Below are 17629 nucleotides of genomic sequence, written 5' to 3'. Positions count from 1 at the left end.
CAGTAAATAGGAACACTATTTTGTCCCATAATGTAAAATACATTTCTATGGGAAAGCAGTCCATACCTGGTGCTTTTTTCCGCCCTAATGTTTTATGAGTCTAATATTTATTTTGGGGGTGACTCTTTTTTTTTGTCTGTTGAAGTGTTGTTGAGTCTAAGAAGGCTGTTTTTTAATTCAGATTTATATAGATTTTCATTGAAGCTTTTAAAATTGTTATTAATAGTGTTTCTAATTAAAGGATTTGTTTCTACTTAAAAACCATCTTTTAAAATTATAACTGGTTTGGCGTGGATTCGTTTTGTCAGGGCTGTGTTTACCAGATTTATTTTCCATTAAATAGTATGCTTTAATTGAGTTTAACCTGTAGTAGTTGGCTCTCTTCAAAAGTAAAAGATTATTTTCCTGCTTAAGTTCAGAAATGATATTTTCTTCTTTACCTTGTAAAGATTTTCTATGGGCTTTTTCTAAGATCGTGATTTTTTTCCAATTACACTTTTTCAGAGTATGAGATTATCATTCCCTAATGTATGCCTTAAAAGCATCTCAAATGGCTGGTGAGGCTCTACTTGGGAGAGTGAGTCCACCGACAGACTGAAGTGAGGTGAGTGGAGGCATCACACATACTTCAGGGAAGTGTCTGATGCCCTCCCAGTCGCCTAATAGGCAGTGTAATGAAACAGTGAGAAAATAATACTTTTGTAAGTAAACAAATGAGAAGAGAAAGGGAAGGGAAGAGAAAGAGCTCATGCTTGTTTGATTGGTTAAGCAGGTAAATGACTAACTGGAAACTAGCAGGCAGAACGTTCTCTGAAAATGTTCTCTCTACTGATCCACCTCAGGTGGTTGGGAACCGCTGCGACTGTAACTAGCATCTCTGTCTGCCTCAATAGCTTACTTGGCACCAACACCAACTCTCTCTCACACACACCAACTCTACCTCTCTCTCTCCCAACCCTCCCCCCTCTCTCTCTCTTCCCTCTCTCACACATGCACAAACTCTTCCTTTACCTCTCTCTCTCTCACACACACACACACACACACAAACACACACACACACACACAGTGTTGTTCAGGGCTCTGGAAGAATTGCAGAGTGCCTGCGGTGCTGTTTTCTGAAGGCTGAAGCACTCACTGCCATTCTACATTACCACCATACCCCTAGATACTCCAAAAACATTGACTAAGACTTTGGCTCTAACTGGCTCACAGTAGCGCTATGCTAGAACTCTTGAGCTGTTCAACCCTCTGGCCTGTAGCTGTATCAAGGGATACAGTGCACAATCATGTTTTGCTAAGAATTAAGAGGATTCATAAAGATGATGTCAAGGCTATCATATCAAATTATACTCAATGGTGCCTTTCCATTTGGACCAGTCAGCTAGTGACAAAAGGTCAAGGGGACTGAAGAGTGGAGAGCTTGTGTTTCTTTCCTAGAATTCATCAAATTTAAATGAGGACCAAATGTTTCATGTAGCATGAATAGCAATGGCTTCGATACAGCCACCGTGCCTTTTCTCTGTGATTTCATTACTATCTGGTATTGAATAAATGCTGGGAATGTCATTTGGAAAGTTAATTTCAGCCTGACTGGGATGTACACACAAAGCTATTAGTTTGGTGTAAATCGAAGATCACAATGTCATTGTGTGTTTCTCCTTGAGAGACAGTTGTGGGCGCATACACACATACAGACACACACACACTCCTAGCCGAGAGAGAGAAAGGAGTTACACAGATGGCTTTAGCGCAATTAAATGTCTGTCAGACGGAAGTGGAACTCTTTAAATGTCAGCTGCTTTTCTGCTGATTAAATGTCCACGTTGAATGCATTTGCTTTGACTCAGAGCGATTATAAGGGGGCGGAAAAGTGTGTACTGTGTGTATAACTCTATACTATAGAAATATCAGTGCTACTTCAATGTCTGTAGGTCTATACTTTTGAGTGTATACAGTGCCTTCAGAAAGTATTAAATAGAGATTTTGTGTCACTGGCCTACATAAAATACCTCCATGTCAGTGAAATTGTGTTTTTAGAAATGTTTACAAATGAATGAAAAGCTCAATGTCTTGAGTCAATCAGTGTTCAACCCCTTTGTTATGGCAAACCTCAATAAGTTCAGGATTTATTATTTATGTCCTGAATGCAAAAGTGTTATGTTTGGCGCAAATCCAGCCGAACACGTCGCTGAGTACCACTTCATATTTTCAAACATGGTGGTGGCTGCTTCATGTTATGGGTATGCTTGTCATCGGCAAGGCATGACATTTTGTTGTTGTTGCTAAAAAATAAATGTGATAGAGCTAAGCACAGGCAAAATCCTAGAGGAAAACCTGGTTCAGTCTGCTTTCCAACAGACACTGGGAGACAAATTCACCTTTCAGCGGGACAATATCCTAAAACATAAGGCCAAATTTACACTGGAGTTGCTTACCAGGACGACATTCAACGGTCCGGAGTGGCCTAGTTACAGTTTTGACTTAAATTGGCCTGAACATCTATGGCAAGACTTGAAAATGGCTGTCTCGCAATGATCAACAACCAACTTGACAGAGCTTGAAGAATTAAAATAATAATGTGCAAGTATTGTACAATCCAGGTGTGCAACCTCTTAGAGACTTACCCAGAAAGACACACAACTGTAATTGCTGCCGAAGGGGATTCTAACATGTATTGACTAAGGTTTGAGAATGATTATGTAAATTAGATATTTCTATATTTCAAAAAGTACCCAATTGTCATACTTGAGTAAAAGTAAAGATACCTTAATAGAAAATGACTCAATTAAAAGTGAGTCCCCCAGTAAAATACTACTTGAGTAAAAGTAAATGTAATTGCTAAAATATACTTACGTATTGAAAGTGAAAGTTATTTCAAATTCCCTGTATTAAGCAAACCAGATGGCACCATTTTCTAGTTTTTTTTATTTATGGATAACCAGGGGCACACTCCAACACAGACATAATTTACAAACAAAGCATTTGGGTTTGGTGAGTCCGCCAGATCAGAGGCATTAGGGATGACCAGGGATGTTCTCTTGATACATGCGTGAATTGGACTATTTTCCTGTCATGCTAGCCATTCAAAATGTAACAAGTACTTTTGAGTGTCAGGGAAAATGTATGGAGTAAAAGTACAGAATTGCCTTTTGGAATATAATGAAGTAAAAGTTAACAAAAATATAAATTGTAAAGTACAGATATTGCCAAAAACTACTTAAGTAGTACTTTAAAGTGTTTTTAATTAAGTACTTTATGCCACTGTACATTTGAAAACATTTCTAAAAACATGTTATTACTTTGTCATTATGGGGTATTACATTTACATTTTAGTCATTTAGCAGACGCTCTTATCCAGAGCGACTTACAGTAGTGAATGCATACATTTAATTTATTTATTTATTTATTTTTTTTTTTTTTTTCCTGTGCTGGCCCCCCGTGGGAATCGAACCCACAACCCTGGCGTTGCAAACACCATGCTCTACCAACTGAGCTACAGGGAAGATGTGTGTAGATGAGTGAGAAAATCTAATCACTTTTGACAAGACAAAATTTGTACAAAGTAAAGCGCTATGCCTACTTTCTGAAGGCACTGTTTACTCTGTTTGGATGGTGTAGACATGTCAATGCAATATTAATCTCTGTAAATCCTATTGAGTGTACATTCCCTGGATGGTATAGAAATGCCAATGCTACTTTCATTTCTGTATATCATTTTGAGTGTTCTCTGAGACCATGGTATCGAAATCCCAGAGGTATTTCAATATGTATATCCTTTTGAGTATATACTCTGTCCGGATAGTTTAGAAAAGCCAGTGCTACTTCAGTCTCTGTATCCTATTGTCAAGCATTGTGAGATATGCTTGTGATGGCAGCAACATATGAGGCAGTCACACTCCCAACTCCCAATCTGTTCTATCACAACTACCAGGAAAGACATGTATCTTAATCAGACAGAAGTTTACACCTTCTCATCTTTCAGTGTAGAGGTCTTAATAGACTCACGGCCATAACTCACAACAGCTAGTAGCTAAATGACAGGCATCCGACGCGCTCCACACATTCATTTCTACTACCAAAAGAAATGGAAATTATGCTACTTTTTTTGGTGTATTTGTACACATACAAAAGCCTACATTCAATCAATGGCAAAGAATTACAAACAAATAAAACCTCACCATCCCCCCCATTTCCAAATTACATCTCGTATTAAAGTCCGGCAAGTGCCAATCGAGTTATTAGCCTAGTATGTGTACAAATTCACACAAAAAAAGGATCATATTTTCCATTTCTTTTGGGAGTAGAGATTGATGTGGGGAGCGCGTCGGATGCTTGTCATTTAGCTACTAGCTGTTGTGAGTTATGGCCGTGAGTCTATTAAGACCTCTACACTGAAAGATGAGAAGGTGTAAACTTCTGTCTGATTAATACAATGCCCTCGCCGTTCATCAGAAAAACTTGTAATTTTGTCCAAACTTGGGCTGTGAGTGGAGACTCATTTAAACTGCATGTAGCTTGATGAATTACCACGCGAGAGTGATTTGGTGTAGTTGTAGTGCGTGCGTGCGTGCGTGCGTGCACACACACACACACACACACACACACACACACACACACACACATACACGGAGGGAGAGAGAGAGATAGAGAGATGTAGAGAAAAGGAGCGAGAGATGAGAGGAAGGGAGCGAGCTAGAGGCAGGGCCTCCCCTGTAAATTGGTTTTAATACACTCTGTTAATGGACTTTCTCACATGGGCTGTATGAATCCACTCAACAGAGGCATTTACTGAAAGAAGTAAGGGAGGGGGGAAAAAGAAAAGAAAAAACAAGATAATACTGTGAATGTAATTGTATACACACTCTCCCTGCATCGCTCTCTCTCTCTCTCCCCCCCTGCATCGCTCTCTCTCTCTCTCCCCCTGCATCGCTCTCTCTCTCTCTCCCCTGCATCGCTCTCTCTCTCTCCCCCTGCATCGCTCTCTCTCTCTCCCCCCTGCATTGCTCTCTCTCTCCCCCCTGCATCGCTCTCTCTCTCTCTCCCCCCTGCATCGCTCTCTCTCTCTCCCCCCTGCATCGCTCTCTCTCTCTCTCTCTCCCCCTGCATCGCTCTCTCTCTCCCCCTGCATCGCTCTCTCTCTCTCTCCCCTGCATCGCTCTCTCTCTCTCTCCCCCTGCATCGCTCTCTCTCTCTCTCTCCCCTGCATCGCTCTCTCTCTCTCTCTCCCCCTGCATCGCTCTCTCTCTCTCTCCCCCTGCATCGCTCTCTCTCTCTCTCATCGCTCTCTCTCTCTCTCCCCCTGCATCGCTCTCTCTCTCCCCCTGCATCGTCTCTCTCTCTCCCCTGCATCGCTCTCTCTCTCCCCCTGCATCGCTCTCTCTCTCCCCCTGCATCGCTCTCTCTCTCCCCCTGCATCGCTCTCTCTCTCTCCCCCTGCATCGCTCTCTCTCTCCCCCCTGCATCGCTCTCTCTCTCCCCCCTGCATCGCTCTCTCTCTCCCCCCCTGCATCGCTCTCTCTCTCTCTACCCCTGCATCGCTCTCTCTCTCTCTCCCCCCTGCATCGCTCTCTCTCTCTCTCTCCCCCCTGCATCGCTCTCTCTCTCTCTCTCCCCCTGCATCGCTCTCTCTCTCTCTCCCCCTGCATCGCTCTCTCTCTCTCTCTCCCCCTGCATCGCTCTCTCTCTCTCTCCCCCTGCATTGCTCTCTCGTTGTCCCTCCCTGCCTGTCTCTCTCTCCTGCTAACTTGTGTGGCCCTTCGTGTATGTTACCCACAATACCCAGGACCCCCTGATGAACAGAGCTGTTGGTAAAGTCGCCCGTAATCAATCACCCGTCTGTGGTGGTTAGTTTTGTGTGTCTGTGCGTTGATGTGTGCAAGTGCAGTACACAGTAGAAGGGTTGAGACTTCTTTGCAGTATGATAGTGACTGCCCCTGCGTTCTCCATCAGTGATATACAGTAGAAGGGTTGAGCCTTCTTTGCATTATGATAGTGACTGCCCCTGCGTTCTCCATCTGTGATCAATAAACACCACACCGGGGCGCCGTGCGACGCTGACGAGGGGCTCAGTCGATATATTTTTTTTTTTTACTCACAAATCTCCTGAAAGTAGTTATCACTCCTCACAACAGTGGCCTGTGGTGCGGCGCTCTGCCTTGCTGCCAGACTGACATTCGAGACCTGCAGTTTATCGGTGTGTGTGCGTATCTGTGTGTCTGGCTCGGCCCAGACCCACCGCAGTGAGCCAAAAGCACAGCTAAATAATTAAGCTGCTTCTTTCTGTCTCCCGCTTCGCTATGTGCCTGCTGCGATACGGACAGGACTCAGTAACCATAGTCGCCTCCTCAATACAGTGATTTCAAAGAGGATAAATAAATACATGTCATTATTGTCTTAGAGCCAAACAGAAAGCAGTGAGAGCAGCGGACAGGAGCTATTTTAGGAGGTGATTTAATGGAGAGACAGGGTTGTGAATTTATCTCTAATGGGTCTGTGACGTTTACTCTGGGTCTGTGACTTGGCTTTGCGTCTGACTGTGTCTCTGCTTGTGCCTTCATCTCGGTTAAATCTGGGTCTGTGACTGTGTCTCTGCTTGTGCCTTAATCTCGGTTAAATCTGGGTCTGTGACTGTGTCTCTGCTTGTGCCTTAATCTCGGTTAAATCTGGGTCTGTGACTTGGCTTTGTATCTGTGACTGTGTCTCTGCTTGTGCCTTCATCTCGGTTAAATCTGGGTCTGTGACTGTGTCTCTGCTTGTGCCTTAATCTCGGTTAAATCTGGGTCTGTGACTTACTAGGCTTTGTATCTGTGACTGTGTCTCTGCTTGTGCCTTCATCTCGGTTAAATCTGGGTCTGTGACTTACTAGGCTTTGTATCTGTGACTGTGTCTCTGCTTGTGCCTTCATCTCGGTTAAATCTGGGTCTGTGACTTACTAGGCTTTGTATCTGTGACTGTGTCTCTGCTTGTGCCTTCATCTCGGTTAAATCTGGGTCTGTGACTTGGCTTTGCGTCTGTGACTGTGTCTCTGCTTGTGCCTTAATCTCGGTTAAACCAGAGCTAAAATCTTCCATAATGTGTTAATCCATTACTATCCCCAAGGAGCACTGTCACACACACACACACACACATACGCTAAGCGCACACAGTCCACTCTCTATCCATCTATCCGCTTTGATCTATCGTTAACTCTGTGGGGAGAAAAGACAGCAGAGTCCTCTTGAGAAGTACCAGGCTTTTCGTTTGACTTAGTACAATCTGAGCACCGTCCAGGAATGTCCTATTCAGTGTGAGGAGAGTATTTTGTCGTGTTACAATTGAGTCGATGGGTGTTTGGTTTACCTTTGTGCGGGTGCTTGATTCCATGGAACTGTACTTTGCGTAAGTGGTCGGCTTGAAAGGCCTTATAATTCCTAAAGAGGATGCTTTAACACATGGACCCGTCATTTTCTAAACGTTGTGCATTTCTGCCACTGGCTTTGCTTCTTTAGAGAGGCTGTTAATTGTTCAGATGTTTTTGAGTCTTCTGAGGGGCCTCTCTTGATGCCGTTATCAATGTGACGCAATCCGACAGACACACATTGTACCCCCCTTAATTCTGAAGTGCCTCTACCTGTGTTAGTGAAGTGAGATGTGTGTAATTAAGGTATATTAAGCTCATTAGCGGAATATCAATGATATCCAATGTTAGAATGTTTAAGTCATTAATGAAGGACTCTCACCAGCCAGTCACCCGGGAGGTGGGTTTGACTACTGGCTTATTCTATACATTAGGTAGGACACTGAATACCTATGAGTTGTCCTATAGAATGTCCTCTGGAAGTCCATATACTCCATTATGTACCATTATATGCAGCACTTTACACTGTGCCCAACCTCCATATCCAGCTTTCTCATATTTGCGATTCTAGGATACATAACAATGAAACTAACACTGTGCCTCTGACTAAACTAGTCAACAAACAACATGGCCTTGTCCATTCAAATGCTCCCACATACACTACAAAAGTATGTGGACACCTGCTTGTCGAATATCTCATTCCAAAATCATAGGCATTAATATGGAGTTGTTCACCTCTTTGCTGCAATAACAGCCTCCACTCTTCTGGGAAGGCTTTCCACTAGATGTTGGAACATTACTGCGGGGACTTGCTTCCTTTCAGCCACGAGCATTAGTGAGGTTGGGCACTGATGTTTGGCATTTGGGTCTGGCTCGCAGTCGGCATTGCAATTCATCTAAAAGGTGTTCGATGGGGTTGAGGTCAGGGCTTTGTGCAGGTCACTCAAGTTCTTCAACTCCAATCTCGACAAATAATTTCTGTATGGACCTTGCTTTGTGCACGGGGGCATTGTCATGCTGAAACAGGAAAAAAATCGCCCCCAAACTGTTGCCACAAAGTTGGAAGCACAGAATCGTCTAGAATGTCATTATATGCTGTAGCGTTAAGATTTCCCTTCATTGGAACTAAGGGGCCCGAACCATGAAAAACAGCCCCAGACCATTATTCCTCCTCATCCAAACTTTACAGTTGGCACTATGCATTTGGGCAGGTAGAGTTTTCCTGGCATCCGCCAAACCCAGATTCATCCGTCGGACTGCCAGATGGTGAAACGTGATTCATCACTCCAGAGAACGCATTTCCACTGAGTCCAATGGCGGAGATCTTTACACAACTCCAGCCAACGCTTGGCATTGCGCATGATGGTCTTAGGCTTGTATGCAGCTGCTCGGCCATGGAAACCCATTTCATGAAGCTACCAACGAACAGTTCTTGTGCTGATGTTGCTTCCAGAGGCAGTTTAGAACACGGTAGTGGGTGTTGCAACTGAGGACACGCGCTTTAGCTTTCAGCGGTCCCATTCTGTAAGCTTGTGTGGCCTACCACTTCGCAGCAGGGCGTTGTTGCTCCTAGACGTTTCCGCTTCAGAATGACAGCACTTACAGTTGACCGGGGCAGCTCTAGCAAGGATGAAATTTGACGAACTGACTTGTTGGAAAGGTGCCACATTGAAAGTCACTGAGCTCTACTTTACGGGCCATTCTACTGCCAATTTGTGTCTATGGAGATTGCATGGCTGTTTTCTCGATTTTATACACCCGTCAGCAACGGGTGTGGCTGAAATAGCCGAATCCACTAATTATATACTGATCAAAAATATAAATGAAACATGGAAAGTGTTGGTCCCATGTTTCATGAGCTGAAATAAAAGATCCCAGAAATGTTCCATACAGACAAAAAGCTTATTTCTTTCAAATTATGTGCATAAATTTCTTTACATCCGTGTTAGTGATGCCAAGATAATCTATCCACCTGACAGGTTTTGGCATATCAAGAAGCTGATTAAACAGAACGGTCCTAATACAGGTGCACCTTGTGCTGGAGACAATAAAACACCACTCTAAAATGTGCAATTTTGTCACACAACACAATGCCACAGATGTCTCAAGTTTTCATGGAGCGTGCCGTTGACATGCTGACTGCAGGTATGTCCACCAGAGCTGTTGCCAGATAATTTAATGTTCATTTCTCTACCGTAAGCTGCCTCCAACGTAATTTTTGAGAATTTGGCAGTATGTCCAACCGGCCTCACAATCGCAGACCATGTGTAATCATGCCAGCCCAGGACCTCCACATCAGGCTTCTTCGCCTACAGTATCGTCTGAGACCAGCAACCCGGATAGGTGATGAAACTGTTTGCACAACCCAAAGAATTTCTGCACCAATTGTCAGAAACCGTCTCAGGCTTAAATATTCAAAAGTTGTCTCTACACAACCAAGATGGGGGCCTCTAAAATGTTTCTCAAATATTTAGCCTCGCCAACGGGCCGACCGAGCCCATTGCCACGCCCCTACCACAGACCCTTTTTGAAAAGAAGAAAAAAACACCTGGAACAGAAACACATTAGTTATTTGCAGGAGGGGGGAATTGCAATAAATAATTAATTTCCAATTATTTACCGTCCGTAAGGATGGGGACAAATAGTAATAAAAAAATCGTAGGAACAAGACATTTAGATCCAAACAAACTGTCATCCAGTCTACGAATAATTTGCTTATCGCGTTCTATGGTTGTTTCATTCAAATTTTTTTACCTTTATTTGACTAGGCTAAAATTCTTATTTTCAATGACGGCCTAGTGGGTTGACGGCCCAGTGGGTTGACGGCCCAGTGGGTTAACTGCCTTGTTCAGGGGCAGAACAACAGATTTTTACCTTGTCAGCTCGGAGATTCGATCTTGCAACCTTCCGGTTACTAGTCCAATGCTCTAACCACTAGGCTACCTGCCGCCCCTTCCATCTCAGTTCAGCTATATGTTTGTACAGTATAGTGTAACCTTGGCCAGTGGCACATGTCAAGTGAGTTGATGGAAGAATGGTAGGAGGGAACACATTTATGCATGCATATTCGGTTCTGCTGGCCTTGACAGCTCAGACACACACACACACACACACACACGCATGCAAGCACCCACACACACACACACACATCACATGAACTTAACATGGGGAAATCACTTTTTTTCCCTCTGTCTCATTTCAAATAAAATCACGTTTTATTGGTCACAAACAGCTATTTAGCAGATGTTATTGCGAATCTTCAGATACCTCCAAAACTATTGGGACATGTAATTTGTATGCAACCTGCGGTGTGCGTGTGTTGTCAGATATTCACATGAGCGTCAGAATTGATGGCATTAATAATGATATCTGTCTTTTGTTATCAGTTTTTTTTCCCTTCTCTGTGAGTCAGTTTTTAGCACTGGTGGAAGTGTGGAGTTGTGAACATGTGAGACAGACACATAAGCAAGCAGGTACGCACACACTCGTATGCACAGAGACACACATCTTATTTCAAACAACTGTGTGAAGTGGGAAAAGAACTAGCTTAGACGAACCAAAGTAGGCAGCTACACAGTGCAATGGTAGGGAAAGCATTTTGCGCAAGTGTCACTGTCACCCCAGGCCAGGCCTGTCTCTGCTACTGCAGGAAGTGTTAACCAGATTCATTCCCCCCTCATCAGGCCCCAGTCAGAGGGCTTTATTAGGCTGGAGATGGAGGTCCTGCCGTCCCAGCCCCACTAACACACACTAATGCATCAATCTAGTGAGGGGTCTGGCAGGGGCTCTGCTGGAGCTAACTGTAACTCCATAAGGCATTTTTTTTTTTTTACTACTTTGTCTCTCGTCGTTCCATGTCATTTCAGAAAGCCATGACACCCACCACCTCAGATTGATCTGAAATGGTTTCTGTAATTTAGAAACAAATAATATAAGCATTCCTGCAACATAATTATGATTGATTGCACACAAATTGGCCGTTTTAATTTATAGGATTGACATAATATTCAATAATTATAGTACCTAACGTCCGATTTGGACCGCCCCAAAAAAATTTAACAATGAGGATTCCAAAGGGGTCAAAAGACATCCACAGACCCACCACACCCCCCGCCAATCCCACCCCAACAACGTGTATATATTATCAAAAAATAAATACATTTAACTAGGCAAGTCGGTTAAGAACAAATTCTTATTCACAATGACGGCCTAGGAACAGTGGGTTAACTGCCTTGTTCAGGGGCAGAACGACAGATTTTTACCTTGTCAGCTCGGGGATTCGATCTAGCAGTCTTTCGTTTACTGGCCCAACGCTCTAACCACTAGGCTACCTGCCGCCCAATTAGTATGGAACTGTGGCTTGGAATGTTGATTTCTTCATCCTATGTTTGGTTTTTTTTCCTGTTCAGAGAAATTAGTCATCCTGATAATACCAGGTTCTGACCAATGGTGCTGTTCTGCTATTAGGTGACTTTTTTTAAGATCCCCCCATTGTTAAAGGGATAGTTCACCTAAATTACAAAATACATTTTGTGTTTTGTCTATGGACTAGGTATGACAGCAACCCATGCTTTGGTTTTGTTTACCTGGCCACTGTTTCAAATGCAGAGTTTTTAGCGTAATTCCAATGCCAGTGGTACCTATATTAGCATTTTTGCGCTTCCTATCCAAATCATGGGAACTGGTTAATAACATTATTTTACGTTTCAAGCATTTTTTTCAGGCCCACAAAAAACACCATCAAAGCGCCTATGCAAAGCACTCACTCTGTCACTCAGAAACTTCTCTTTCCTGTGTCTTCCTGCCAGCTAGTTTTCCAGGCTATTTAAGGATACTATGATTATCACGTTTCACATTGGATTTATTAACAACAATAAGGTAAGATGTGATTTGAATTCTGGTGCCGCTGCACACACAAGCTTGTTAGCTAGCTCTGGTCCAGGGCATTGAGCTAGCCTCGGCATTGAGCCAACTTTCCGACGTCCAAAGTTCTTCCACATTAGCCGCTTCTCCGTAGCTAGGTATCTTGCTAGGATATAATTATTTGATTCAGTGAAGTAATGATAGGCTAACTAATATCCTGAACACGTTATAATGCATGTCTTATCATGATGCCCAGAGCTTTAAGCCAAGGCCCTCTCTCTTGTACTCTCCCCACCCCGCAACATTTCAGTCGCACCCTACACTTCTCTGTCTATCAAGCATACAAACAACTAGCTTGCCCGGTCCAAAGAAAGCTGCTCTATCTGCACTGATTGGTGGAGTAATTTAATGAGCTAAATGTAAAGTTAAAAAAGGAACAAATCAACTATATAAACCAGTACTACTTTCTGGTTCAAACCGGTTCAGAACTTTATTATGCTGGTCGTAACAGTGGAACGGAACGAAAAACATAGTGGTTCTGTTCAGAACGAAATGACACACGACGGAATGTTAAATAGAATTACTCACTGATTAAAAGTGTAAGTGTGTTCCTCTTGCTGTGATGGTGCTTCTGCTTCACTGGTTGGTGTTAGAAAGCAGGCGGTGTGTGTGAGGCGCTCCTTACTGAGACACCCTCCCAGCTCCTCTGAGCTGATGCTTTCACTACTGTTGCCCCTGGCGACACATTCACACACTAATGTTCAAAGAGTAGTGTGCCCTTCTCCTCTCACTGTCTTTCTCTCTCTGGCCATATCAATTATTCTGTGTCTAACTGCACTCCTCGCTATATCTCTCTCTCTCTCTCTCTCCCTTCAGCTCCACTAAATCCTGTTGTTTCTTTCTCTGCCCCACAGGGTCTGATGATCCTGCTGCAGAACCTACCCACCATGCACTGGGGCAACGAGGAGGTCAGCGTGCTCCTGGCTGAGGCCTACAGGCTGAAGTTTGCCTTCGCTGATGCCCCCAACCACTACAAGAGATGAGTTTGGCCCCTGACAGCTAGCTACTGAACCCCTGACAGAGGCCCCCTGGCGGACGGATGGATGGAGTCCACGACCGTTGCTACTAGTAGATGAAAACAAAAACATTTGCATCACAAATGGCACCCTGTTCTCTACAAAATACATTATTTTTGACCAGAGCCCCAAGTAGTGCACTATGTAGGGAATAGGGGGCCATTTGAGAAGCAAGTGCTTCTTGGTATGTGTGTACCGTTCTAACCGACTGTTCTTCTTGAGTCCTTCTCTTTGTTCTTAACGATGAAATTACATTTGTGCAACACTCCAACAACATTAATGCCTGTCCCATCGAAGTAGACCCCAACCAAAAAAGAAAGACCTCCAGTCAGTGTGGTAGTGGAGATCTTGCTGCAGACCCATGGATGACGGTTCTAGACTGTCCTGTACTGTTTGTCCCTGACTGGCCACCGTCCCCAAGGAACTCAGACCTTCTCCTAGAGGCCAAGTCACATTGAGTGGATCTCCACAGCAGGCGCAACATGTCCCGAGACCTAATGAATGAATTGTAGGTCTGAACTAACCCTGTGTGTGTGTGTGTGTGTGTGTGTGTGTGTGTGTGTGTGTGTGTGTGTGTGTGTGTGTGTGTGTGTGTGTGTGTGTGTGTGTGGGGTGGGTGGAGGGTAGAGAGAGATCTTCTGTACTTGGTTAATATGTCACTTTTAATTCCTAAGGAAACTGAGGACACATGTCGTCATTCTAGTCATTCCTAGCTGGCATCGAGCTCTTCTTTCATCTCCGTGCCCTCAGTTCAAAACAAGCAGTCAATCCCCCAGAGACAAGTAGGTTTTAGTTCAAAACAGAAACACATTCACATAAAAGTGAATAATTAGCTAATAGGGAGATCAGAAAGTGTCTTATTGTTATGGATGATTTCTTTCTACTCTGACATGGTCCGCAGGGCTGCATCTAATGATCTACTGATGTGTCTAACAACTCTCTCAACTCTATTATGTAAGATGTGGAATATCTGTCGGTTGGCTGAGGGAGGGACGAGTGTCGCGTGACTCTGCCTGACCTACGATCATCTCTGAACCTAGGACTCACTACATAACTCAGACACATTGCTACTGCACCATGCAGTGGTGAGCAGTCACCTTTTAGGCCAGGAGATTTCCTAGTTAGGTCACATGGTCAGAACACTCGTACCCGTATACGGGTTGATAGTGGCAGATTTGGGCACTAATGAACAACTAAATTGTAACACAGTGGCTGTACAGTAACATGCTATTACATGTCAGAGCTTCACAGCACTGTATGGGTTTTGACTGACGGACATTCTGAACTTGAGCACCTCGCGACCTTGTTGTGAATGTGTTTTCAGTCAATTTACCTGGTAGAATAGAAACGACAAAAAAAATACATACTTTTTTTTTTGGTCTGAGTGAGGGAAATGCTGTACATTTTGAAAGATGAGAAATTGAGGATTATAATAAAAATACCGCTTTAATGTCATAATCAAGCCAAACACCCGTGAGTCAAAATATGCACTTCACGTTTCCATATCATAAAACTCATGTCATATACAGTGTCAACATTTAGGATGACTATGTTTGATATACAGTTACAAGATGATATGGCGTCAGACACTGGGTTGTTCTGAACAGAATGAGCCTATATTTGTCTATTGTGAAGAAAATTTGCCGCGGCTCACGCACTTGAATGCACTCAAGACTCCTTTCTATGTGCACCAGGATTATACATTGCATTGTGAAAGCAAGTAACATATTTTATAACTTAGATAGATAGTCATTTTGGCAATAGAACAAGCTTTCAAATGATGTCCACCTGACCCAGATTGCGATTTATAAATGGAGCGTCTTTGGATTGCGTTAACAACAATAATAATTGTGTGATGATGGGGATGTGTTCCAAACAAAAGAAGTACAAGTGTATTTGTGCTAGTTCCTCAACGGCACAGCTAGGAGAGCTCATGAACGGCACCTTATAGTTGAAGACTCTTCTTTGAGTCGTTAAAGTGCTTTGAAATGACCTAGGAACTGTGCACACTTTGGAGAGGTACATGGCCACGAGGAGACACCAGTTAGTCCTCTCACTCAAACCCTTGTCATTTTTTTGTCTTGTGTTTCACCTACCACACATTTTCCAGGAATGTTCTTATCATGTTACTGAATATATCCAGAGTATTTTCCGATTTTATCAACAAATGCAGCGAAAGTACAGTAAATGTAGAATGCACATCAAATCAAGTGTAATAATTTCCCCATAATTTCCTAACTGTTCCCTTTCAACTGCTACCATGGTTATGCATATGCTTTTCATATTTCTTCTGTAAAACATTTCAAGTTAGCCCTATCCATATAGTCAAATTTCCATGAGTGCAAAGGGTTAAAAAATTCTCCTCAAAACCCAGTAGGACCACGAGTTTTGTGGTCAGAAATAATTCCTGGACTTTGACCATTTGTAACTGCTCATAGCCCAGAACTAGGGCCCATAGAATGTGCTGGTGTGGGTCATTGTACCTAGTCCAGTAGCTTTGTTGGTTATTCAGTCTATTCATGAACACTGACTGACTGGGGGTGTTAGGGTGGAATACATTAACTCTCTCCATTTGCCTTCATTTGACTGCTTAGGGTTTTCATTTGATGTACCAAATGATGTGATAGTTTGTTTTTGCCTGGTGTAGAGCCCTCAAACTCAACTCTGGACTCAACCCAGTTCCACTCCTATGTTTCATTGTTCCCCTCTAATCAGGGACTGATTTAGACCTGGGACAACAGGTGGGTGCAGTTAATGATCAGGTAGAACAGAAAACCAACAGGCTCCGGACCGCATGGGTTAAGAGTTGTTATACCCCTTGTGTAGAGGGTGGATATACGATGTAAATTAGATGTTGAAATAATATTATGTACAACTTTTATCATCAAAAACATCCTGCCAGGTAACGATGAAGACCAATAATTGTTGCATGAACTCCTCAATGATGTGTGTGTTTATGTGGGTTGGGAGTGTATGTATAGATGGGGCAGCTTAATACTCTGTATTTGAACCTCCTCAGCTTCTTTTGATCATGTCGGTAATGTTTTTGCGCTCCATGTCAGCTCCAGGCCCAATTTCCTATTCTCACATTGATTAGAAACAAAAAAAACTACACTTGATAAAAGTCAATTTTCTTCCGTTTTTTGTACGAAATATATTATTTGGAATCAGCTTCTAAAGAAACAAAAATGTCTCTCTCTTCCTTTTTTTTTTATATACTGTTTACATGAGCCTAGTAAGTTGTGCCTAATGTAGAGATGGCAGATGATCATCATAGATATTTATTTTACCTTAATTTAAGCTCTCTGCAAATGAAACGAGAACGTTTATTCAGTTGATGCACTCACACTCTGTGTTTGCTAAGCCATGAGAGTATCTGCATCCAAAATGGCACCCTATTCCAAATATAGTGCACTGCTTTCGACCAGTTCCCTATGGGCCCTGGTCAAAGTATTGCCCGATATAGGGAATAGGGTGCCATTTGGGACGCAACCAATGAGTCCACAGAATCACATCAGTAAGTCTAGCAGCTGCCTTCTCCGGTGTCCTTCAACTTGGCTTGATGTACCGAACAACCCTTACACACACCTTTGGTAAAAGTCACAAGCCCTGGGTTACCATGGTTACGGTGGTGACCAGGTGTCCGTCCGCTGGCTGGAGGCCTCGGACACACACACACTGGACGTTGCAGTCAGCATCTCATGGGGCATGACCTAACATGTTTGGTCTGCCTCCTAAAACCTTTTTTTTAGGGTTGTATTTTACTGTTCGGTTTCTTTTCAGAGATGTTCAAATGTTTCTGACCAAACTAAGACTTGTCCTTTTTCCCTTCTGACTTAGACATCTGAACGTGTGAATCTCATACTGTGGAGAGTGATCGTGATTTTCTTTAAAAAAAATTAAGTGTACAGAGAAAGAATTTTGAAACAAAGATCTGTAAATAGAAAAGTGTAAATAAATGCTATATATGACCAAACTGTTTGTGTACATTCATGGATGTACTGTAATATCATGCTTCAATATACCACGGCTAAGGGCTGTACCTATGCACTCCGCTTTGTGTCTTGCAGAAGAACAGCCCTAGCCATGGTATATTGGCCATATACCACACCCCCTTGGGCCTTATTGCTATTATAAACTGCTTACCTATGTAATTAGAGCAGTAAAAATACATGTTTTGTCATACCCATGGTACACGGTCCGATATACCACGGCTGTCAGCCAATCAGCATTCAGGGCTCGAACCACCCAGTTCATAATATCAAATAAGATTACAAGTGTATATATATTCAACACCAGAACTACCCAGTGGTTTCATGTCTCCATATCACACAACGAAAACATGAAGATTACG

The 17629-nt window shown here is 43.1% G+C and overlaps 1 protein-coding gene across 3 annotated transcripts in view; it reads left to right on the top strand.

Annotated features, from left to right (window-relative positions):
- The window catches only part of tbc1d22a (TBC1 domain family, member 22a), a 211892-nt gene extending 194641 nt beyond the window's left edge, over nucleotides 1–17251 (top strand). For all 3 annotated transcript variants that reach the window (XM_014152782.2, XM_014152784.2, XM_014152781.2), the window contains one exon: nucleotides 13114–17251. In XM_014152782.2, the coding sequence (XP_014008257.1) occupies nucleotides 13114–13242 (129 nt within the window). In that variant the 3' untranslated portion in view covers nucleotides 13243–17251. The remainder of the gene's footprint in view (nucleotides 1–13113) is intronic.
- Nucleotides 17252–17629: the final 378 nt, after the last annotated feature.

The sequence above is a fragment of the Salmo salar genome, chromosome ssa17 (assembly GCF_905237065.1).
Source record: "Salmo salar chromosome ssa17, Ssal_v3.1, whole genome shotgun sequence".
In the NCBI taxonomy this organism is placed as follows: Eukaryota; Metazoa; Chordata; class Actinopteri; order Salmoniformes; family Salmonidae; genus Salmo; species Salmo salar.
Note: the sequence above shows the minus strand (reverse complement) of the source record. Positions and strands in the feature narration are given on the sequence as shown.